Raw genomic sequence first — 9,986 nt, forward strand, 5'->3', positions numbered from 1 at the left:
ACGACAATGTCTGATAAAGTCATTAATATTAACAAAGTGCGGCCCGCGTCAACTTCGTTAACTACTATGTGGCCCTTGGCTGCTAAAAGGTTGCCGACCGCTGTACTAAAGTAATAAAAATGCCAGTTTACTTCAATTTTCATTAATAGGTAGGTATCCGTCAGATCTGTCTGGCAGTTGTTTCTTGTGAGCAAAGACGGTATTGTCTGCCTACAGGTAGGCCATATAAAAACACTCTTTAATAATATTGCGATCGAGTTCAACCAAAATGTCCAATGTCCATGTCAATTAAGATCAAGTGCTCCAATTGTCCTCTTGACATCTCTCTTCCCAGTCCGGATTCCACCAACTCCTGAAATGAGGATACGTGGACTCCATTGTCACCATATTCTCATCATTGAGCGCCGAGCACAAGTTGCACACGTCCTCTTTTTGTTCTGGCTCGGAGTACTTGTAGTGGTTCCGCCATCGGAAGAACTCGTGGTACTTGCTCGGGTTGGCTATGATGTCCGCCATGACGTGGGCCAGGGATTCTGGCTCGTGGTGACGGGCGTCGATGTAGGAGCCGGGCGGGACGAACCTGGGAAAAGGTGACACTTTACAGTAGATGTCGCTGTTTGCCTGTGACATGCAAAAGTAAAGTGATTGGAAAATTGGACTAGTGTCCTCGAAAACTGACACTAACTAATTGCGAAGATCACATGTTTTAAAAATGATACCTTACAAAACTTCCCCATTCCGTGCCCTATTTACATTGACTTAGACTACTTAAAATTGATTATATTGTTAGGATTCCAATGAAGAGTATTATATCATATCGTAGTGGTTATCCACATAAAGAGAATAAATGTATTAGTTGGACTGCCAATAAGTTGGCTAATTTCTTCAACAAGCTGCAAGGGCTGATTTGTTATTGGATTTAAAGTGATTATTGAACAAAGTACCTGGTGTAGTTGGATCCTCCTAGCACAATCGGCACTGCGTCATTATTCAACGCGGTCAACAACTTCTCTGTCACGTAGTCTTCCGCGAAAGCATTCTCAAAGGAAAGATAAAAGTAATAATCAGAGGATACCTTAGCCCAACACTTCTTTTCCTGATACCCGTGGCACACTAACGTACCACAATGTCCGTATATGTCTACGGCCAACCCATAAGGTTCCAACGCCTCCTGAAGTGACTTCACATATTTCTCTCTCTTACTTCTAGTGATGCAATGAGATACAAACCAAGCTGCCGCCTTCTTCTTACTCTTCAACTTCTTTTTTAACGTGTCATCAATTTCTTTCATAGCTTTAACCCAGTCCATATCTATTCTAGGTCCAACGTGTACGCCATTCATATCCCTTATATAAATATACGAGTACATTACATCAGAGTTCAGCTTGTAAGTGGATGTCCAGTTGAAAAAGTTATCCCACCAAGGGTTGCAGACCGGTTGGTAAGTAGAAGACTCTACGTTGAAGAAAATGTATTTCTGATGAGGCGATCTTTGCTGGGGCAGCTCTGATGCTTGTACGTATCTCAAGTTTCGCCCATTAAAAGCTACGGCATCGAATTTTGTGAGGTCTCCTTTGAAATATCTTCTGTCAGCAGTCACATAACAATTTGTAAACTCACACTTGTTCCTTTTAAATACGCTTTGTCCTGTTCCAAAAAAGTTGAACGGAAGAGAAGATTTTGGTGTCCAAAGCAATATGTACTTTAGGCTATTTTGGTCAAAATTACGAGTAGTATTTTCTATGCTAGGAGTATATTGGTTTGCAAAAGGTGGATCCAGAACGGGATTATTCAAAGCTTCTTGGATTATTTGGTCATCGAGATCTGTGTTGGAAAGTTGAGACCAGTTCATGTATAGTATGAATACGAAGAAAGCAAAACATAGCAATACATAAAATATCTTTGAAAATCTTGAAACTCGGGTGGATCCAACTTGCGGTGAACTTAATAGAGTGTATTTCGTCATTATGCGTTGTAACGTGAAATTTCGTGTTTGATAAACTTATGGTTTCAATCAATCGTTTTGTCTCCATTCATTTTACTGTTTGTTCTGACATATATTTTTTTACCACCATTTTGTCCAAGAATGTGGTTTCAGGGGCGCAGAATAACACTCTGTTCGACGTCTTGGCCTGCAATGGTAAAATAGAACATTTTCAGGAGAAACCTAACAAATGGTTCATTCACTAGGGCTGTAATGCAACAAGTTGAGAATACGGATGAGAAAATCGATCAAATTTAAGTAATTCTAATATCGTTAGTCAAAGGATCATTATTTTCACACATTGATTTGTTTCAGCATAAGTGTAATAGATTTGTTTCTGTCATCAAACTAAATAAAACTCGTAGCTCGTAATAAAATTGTAATCTTGTCTAGTATTGTTCTAATTGTTATTGTAATTGTACCTTTTGTTTGTAATTTCAAATTCTAAATTGTAAAGTGTGCTTGTTATTTTCCAAATTCTAAATGATGCTTGTTATATATTTTATGTATATATATATATATATAGATAGATATATAGATATTCCACAAGAACGAAAAAAAAAATACATATCTATACATATAATAAAGCTGAAGACGGTCGAAAGTCTGTACATGGAAGATATTTGAAAAAAAGTTGGCTGGGGATACTTAAAATCGATAACAGAACACGTTCCAAATGTTTTTAGAATTTTTGTCTGTTTGTCTGTTTATCTGTTTATCTGTTTGTCTGTTTATTTGAACGCGCATCACGTGAAAACGGCTGAACGGATTTTAATGAAAACTTTACTAATCTGTCGAGAAAATTCCCGGCCAGGTTATAGGGTATAAAAATTCAACCCCTAAAAGGGGGGGTAGCCACAACACTCGATTGACTTAAGTTTGCCCCTGAATCTTATGGCGCTACTTAGGAAGGAGGGGCAAACTTTTGTCAAATATGTGCTACCACTATTGAGTACCCTGGTAAACTAACAGATGGCGCTGAATCTAATACGTTGTGACATGAATAAGCCACCGAGGAAAGATTTTGCCAAATTAACTCTAAGTTTAGAAGAGGGGTTACGGATATCAACAAAAATAATTGAATAATTATGTTGATTTAATACATTAATAATACAACAAAATTAAATGACAGTAAATTAATTGCCCCTCATTGCACAGTGCCATCTTTTGGGGAACTGAGTAAACATTAAGTAATCAAGAAAACTAAAAATGAGTTTACATAGTTACGTAGTGGCAAAAAGAATAGATGGTATAGAGGGGTCCTGTCATAGTAAATTTTGTAGTCACAGTAAATTTACTGCCATCTATCGACACACGACTAAAACTCAAAATGAAAACGTATAAAATTATCAAAAAAAGTATATATATGGATAAATGATTTTATTATTTTTATATCATTTTGATCCATGTTCATTCACTGATATCTATGTGTTAAAATTGTTAAATATGAAACGGTGTCGTCACGCCATCTAGCCGAGAATAGGCTAAAGGTGTGTGCGGCATCTATTCGAGAATGACTTTTTCTTGAAATCCGAGGCACGTTTTGTCCTTAGACTTTATTCGTCTTATACGAAGTTACATATGTCTTTGGTAGTGGTAAAATAAACACACATATCAACACGCGTATAATTGCATAACTATTTAAAATTATAAATTTTCTCCATCATGAATTATACCTAATCGTAATTATATCGCACCCATATCAAATCCATATTCATACGGAGGTATCGTCTCGCACTTAATAATAGATAATAGCCACGAAGGTGGGTGGGTACTTTGAAAAAAAAAAGCATTGACCTCTGTCATTTGCAGTGCCGGATTAATCCTTTTAAGCAAAATAAGCACTTGGTTAGGGCACCACGTCTAGGGGGCACCAAAACCAACCATCATAGGCAAAAAAACGCGCAGGCTGCATCAGCATTGCAGTCTTCGAGGTAAAACAACCTCAGACAAGATATGACGGCTACAGCAGCATTACTCTGTTGCAACGTTACTGCTGCAGCACTGTCAATTGTCGTGATAAAATGATGTGACTGATTTCCATACTAAAAGTAGAAATGTACAACTGTCTATCAAATTGCGTTTTTATATCAAAAAAATTTCGCGCTCGCTTCGCTCGCCTTTTCAATTACTTTCTAAGATATGACGGCTACAGCAGCATTACTCTGTTGCAACGTTACTGCTGCAGCACTGTCAATTTTCGTGATAAAATTATGTGACTGATTTCCATACTAAAAGTAGAAATGTACAACTGTCTATCAAATTGCGTTTTCATATCAAAAAAATTTCGCGCTCGCTTCGCTCGCGTTTTCAATCACTTTATGAGATATGGCGACTGCAGCAGCATTACTCGGTTGCAACGTTACTGCTGCAGCACTGTCAATTTTCGTGATAAAATGATGTGACTGATTTCCATACTAAAAGTAGAAATATACAACTGTCTATCAAATTACGTTTTTATATCGAAAAATTTTCGCGCTCGCTTCGCTCGCGTTTTCAATAACTTTCTAACATATGACGACTACAGCAGCATTACTCGGTTGCAACGTTACTGCTGCAGCACTGTCAATTTTCGTGATAAAATGATGTGACTGATTTCCATACTAAAAGTAGAAATGTACAACTGTCTATCAAATTGCGTTTTTACATCGAAATATTTTCGCGCTCGCTTTGCTCGCGTTTTCAATTACTTTCTAAGATATGACGACTACAGCAGCATTACTCTGTTGCAACGTTACTGCTGCAGCACTGTCAATTTTCGTGATAAAATTATGATTTCCATACTAAAAGTAGAAATGTACAACTGTCTATCAAATTGCGTTTTTATATCGAAAAATTTTCGCGCTCGCTTCGCTCGCGTTTTTTAATTACTTTCTAAGATATGATGACTACAGCAGCATTACTCTGTTGCAACGTTACTGCTGCAGCACTGTCAATTTTCGTGATAAAATTATGTGACTGATTTCCATACTAAAAGTAGAAATATACAACTGTCTATCAAATTGCGTTTTTATATCGAAAAATTTTCGCGCTCGCTTCGCTCGCGTTTTCAATTACTTTCTAAGATATGACGGCTACAGCAGCATTACTCTGTTGCAACGTTACTGCTGCAGCACTGTCAATTTTCGTGATAAAATGATGTGACTGATTTCCATACTAAAAGTAGAAATGTACAACTGTCTATCAAATTGCGTTTTTATATCAAAAAAATTTCGCGCTCGCTTCGCTCGCGTTTTCGATCACTTTCTAAGATATGGCGACTGCAGCAGCATTACTCTGTTGCAACGTTACTGCTGCAGCACTGTCAATTTTCGTGATAAAATTATGTGACTGATTTCCATACTAAAAGTAGAAATATACAACTGTCTATCAAATTGCGTTTTTATATCGAAAAATTTTCGCGCTCGCTTCGCTCGCGTTTTCAATTACTTTCTAAGATATGACGGCTACAGCAGCATTACTCTGTTGCAACGTTACTGCTGCAGCACTGTCAATTGTCGTGATAAAATTATGTGACTGATTTCCATACTAAAAGTAGAAATGTACAACTGTCTATCAAATTGCGTTTTTATATCAAAAAAATTTCGCGCTCGCTTCGCTCGCGTTTTCAATCACTTTCTAACATATGGCGACTGCAGCAGCATTACTCTGTTGCAACGTTACTGCTGCGGCACAGTCAATTTTCGTGATAAAATTATGTGACTGATTTCCATTCTCAGCTGTAATGCGTCAATGAACGTCACTCAACTTACCAAAAAAAATCAATGTAATCTCGATGACCCTAGGGCTAGGGACAGGGGGCACCATGGTCTAGAAATGCTTAGGGCATCAAAATATCTTAATCCGGAACTGGTCGTTTGCGGAGTCAAACGATTTGGGACTCACATTTTATACGCATTAATTACCATGCCTTCCCGAAAAAAATCGAATCATTCGCGAAAGTCTCGCAACGCGATGAGGTTACAAGGGGCACGTGGTCTTCCTCAGGAGTCTGAAGAAGACCACGGTGAGTGGGTGGCGCTCTAGCCAGGCAGGCCGCTTCGCTTTCGCTCGCGCGCGTATACCTTACTGTATCGTCCGATATAAGTACATCTACTACTCTGTCGTTTAAATCACGTGTAAAATTTAAATAAGGGCGAAAAAACTATTGATTTTGGAGTTCAGTTTTATTTAGTGGTACCTAATTGTAAAATATTTTATCTGGACTACAGTCCTCTAGCATATCCATCTGTCAACTTTACTTCAAGTTCCGCCTTCAGGGGAGAGGGAGAGAAATTAGGCTCAGAAATAAGCCGCTTACTGACACAGACCGAATTCCACGCGGGCGGAGCCGCGGGCACAGCTAGTATATATATATATACATATGTATTTTTTTTTTTCGTTCTTGTGGAATATCTTATTTGCTGAATGTTACTGTTAAACCAACTTCTAAATTCAAAATACTAATTTTTTTTTTCGGAGTAATGTATTTTGTATTAGTTATAAGTGGATACTGTTTTGGCTTATGTTCCAACTAGGTATATATTTTACCTTATTGTATTATTATGTGCTGTATGTTTCCCAAATAAATTAAATTAAAAATTAAATTAAATTCAATTATTTCAAAAAAAGGAATAATCACTAGTTTGTTAAGGTTTTGTGTAACCCGTGCCATACCTCGTTTTCTAGCATTAGAAAAATGGTAAACATAATTGACTTTTCTTTTGTTTGAAAAATGCTTTTTAAAACTCAGTAACTATTACTTATGAAAGCAAAATAAGGTAAATTATCGTTTAAGACTTATAATTGTTGCATATTTGCCGTGACGTACCTATTTTATTTTTCAAAAGTGTTTTTCAATAAAAACACGTCCAGATTGTTTTCCTTTTTTCAACGTTATAAGTAACGACGTTAAAAACTAAGTATAAATAAGGTTATCATTTTACAAATAGCTTATTCTTATTACTTATCAACGATATTGGCATGTGCGATTTTTGGATATGACAAATGACTGTCAAATTGCAATGCAATTTATCCTATTGCATCTCCAACTCGCAATTCTATGTCAAGTGATGTCAAGTCACTACCGTTTGGCATTCAGCAATATCAATACGAGTAAGCGTGACTAAAATGCGTCGACACGATTCACACAGGGCCGTTTCATTCTTATCTTGTGTTTATAATAAGTTGATATAATAGATAACAGGGTCATTTTCTTTAATCCATGGCCATAACTGCTTATTTTTAGTCAAATTTAGCATTCCAAAAAACGGTAATTTAATTGTTTTTCTTTATTATTTAAATTTTATTGTAAATACAAAGTTCTGTACATTACGCGTAATAGGCGCCTGTAATATTTTTTATATGTAATATTTTTTTAATAATTCGAGTTTGTTGAATTGATATCTTGATTTTTATCGAAACATTATAGTTTTTTACTTATAACAATGATAATTCATTAAAGTTTGTCAAATGAGTAACAAGCAGCGTCGACCACGCTAAGTGTACATAAATTTGGCAATAACTGCTATGCATAATATACTATTACTATATAGGTATAGAGGAGCGCCAAAATGGACCTAGCTGTTGATATGAGAACCTAAGGTGGTCGGATTTTAGAAAACCTGTGCAAATTGTTTGCTAATCTGCGGGCTCAGCATGGTTCCATTTTTATCGACTATCACTATGTCCGTCACTTTCGCACTTACATACTGGTTAGAACGTGACAGGCATGGTGACAAATGATAAAAATGCGACCGTGCTACTAGGGCTGAACTATACCTCGTTTTTTTAGCATTAGAAAAATGGCAAACAAAATTGATATGTCTTTTTATTGAAAAACGCTTTAAAAAATTGTAACTTTAACTTATGAAACCAAAAGAATGTAAATATAAATATATATCCTCGCTATATAATTGTTACATATTGCTGTAACTTATTTTTCAAAACTGTTTTTCAATAAAAAGACACGCCAAGATTGTTTACCATTTTACTAATGCTAAAAAAACGAGGTATAGAAGCGGTAGCGAATATCAGTGTAATACTGAGTGAGTGTTATTGACTTACCACGTTTATTAAAAAATCCTTTAAAATATCACAAGTATCAACCGACACAAATATGGTGGTTGAAAGGTGATAGACACACCGTGTGTAGGTACACTATCGACTGACACCGTTTCAATACCCACGTGTTATCATTATCACCATATATGGATAACGAGAATTAATAGATATCTATCATATCTAATCATTCCACGAAATGCAGCTTTGACCCTGACCAAATTTACTTAAAATAAATATTTATTCATATTAGATTCCACAAGATTCCTACAAGATTCCACAGCCGACTGTATTTGTCTTAACCTTGTAAATCCCAGCGTGCTTGTATCGCCCACTGTTGACAGTACATCGGTGGACCTTATGCGCTTTCTAATAAGAACCATTGTACAGTTAGGGGTGTTGCTGTTTGTACAAATACAAATTGTGTGTAAAATGCAATAATATGGATTAATTCGCTTTCTTGCATTAATTTTTAAAATATATCCGACACAAAAGCCTCGAATCCTTATCGAGTTTCCCAACCCATACTCAGAAAAATAAAGCGGGTTGTGGCGGGATGATAAGTTATATAAAAAATCGCTGTGTTTATATCATAGTTTATAATATCACATATCACACATCATATCACAGCTTATACATAATTATACAATGTTTGTGATAGAATATAGTGTGAATTTAAATGAAATTCACGCCGCGAAGCGTCTGGTTGGAGTAACTGATGACCGAAAAGCTGGCGGCTTCCTCGCACAACGTATCAGCATTGAGATACAACGAGAAAATGTTGATTACTTTTGTTTTATCGATACTATAGTTTATCTATTTACAGGAATTCCTACCAAATCGTATTGTTACTAAGACGAAACGGACATTGCGTATCTGGTAACCTCGTAACTACAGATATACATCTATAATAGACGGCGTATGTACAGTCGACCTCAAAGATACCTATGTTTATATCAATAATAGAGTGTTTGCGGAAAGAGAAAAGTCGTGGAATGTATGGGGCTCAATACATTCCACGACCCTTCTCTTTCCGAACAGACTTTATCAGGTACCTATATAACTAAAGAAGGTTATACCCATACATATGAGCATATAAATACTTCCATATTTATTTCTACTACATAACCTTCGAATGTTAATGATAAGATATATCGGGTAGAACAGAACGAAGGACTTTTACGCAAACGATGAATTGTTTAGGCTATGTACCTACTTTAATTTTCACTCATTAATTACGTTAATATTTCTATCCGTTTTTGAGATACAGTTTGTGCTTCAAAAATCTGTAAGTATGTTTCAACCCTATAGCAAATAGATCCTATTGAATGACGTCAAATGTCAATTTAAAATGTGAATAACTTTGTCGGGTTATCATTAATATAAAAATATTTAATTTTAATAATTTTCTTTTACTTCTTATTCACCCAGCTTTACGATGATAATAACTCGATTGTAAATCACTTAGATAACCCTATCCTTTCAGCTCAGTCTCTAGAAATGTTCCACCAAGTATAAATGTTACTTGAATATTAATGTCAATTTTAATGTTATTTCAGAATGTAGTTTTAAAATGAGAGCCTAATTTCGATTGCATGGCGGATGGCACTATAAGTCTGGCATTTGGCAAAAACCCTCAATAAAGAAAAAAAGTATAGATAACTATTAGCTTCTGCCTGCGACTTCGTCTACGTAGAATGATGATGATGATTGATAAAAACTATCTTATGTCCTTCCCCGGGCCTGAAACTATCTCCATTTGTACCAAATGTCATCTTAATTGGTTCAACGGTTTAAGCGTGAAGAGGCAACGGACATACAGACAGAGTTACTTTAACAAAGTTGAATAGCGCTGGTGGCCTAGCGGTAAGAATGTGCGTCTTTCAACCCGGAGGTCGCGGGTTCAAACCCCGGCTCGTACCAATGAGTTTTTCGGAACTTATTTGATATTTGCCAGTCGCTT

At 36.2% G+C, this 9,986-nt stretch overlaps 1 protein-coding gene across 1 annotated transcript; it reads right to left on the reverse strand.

The window, feature by feature from the left end:
- Positions 1-228: 228 nt before the first annotated feature.
- On the reverse strand, positions 229-1,970 carry LOC134795066 (alpha-(1,3)-fucosyltransferase C-like). The gene is made up of 2 exons (XM_063766905.1): positions 945-1,970; positions 229-580 (listed from the first exon to the last, which is right to left on the reverse strand). Exons 1-2 carry the CDS (start codon positions 1,964-1,966, stop codon positions 295-297), a joined length of 1,308 nt encoding a protein of 435 aa, XP_063622975.1. The 5' UTR covers positions 1,967-1,970; the 3' UTR covers positions 229-294.
- Positions 1,971-9,986: the final 8,016 nt, after the last annotated feature.

This window comes from Cydia splendana, chromosome 11 (genome assembly GCF_910591565.1).
Source record: "Cydia splendana chromosome 11, ilCydSple1.2, whole genome shotgun sequence".
Classification (NCBI taxonomy): domain Eukaryota; kingdom Metazoa; phylum Arthropoda; class Insecta; order Lepidoptera; family Tortricidae; genus Cydia; species Cydia splendana.

What these genes read in the sequence shown, in the direction of transcription:
- LOC134795066 (XM_063766905.1), bottom strand. Translation starts at nt 1,966, where the DNA reads ATGACGAAATACACTCTATTAAGTTCACCGCAAGTTGGATCCACCCGA. An exon ending in GGAGGATCCAACTACACCAG is followed by an intron (nt 581 to 944) that starts GTACTTTGTTCA and finishes ACCTTTTCCCAG; the next exon opens with GTTCGTCCCGCCCGGCTCCT.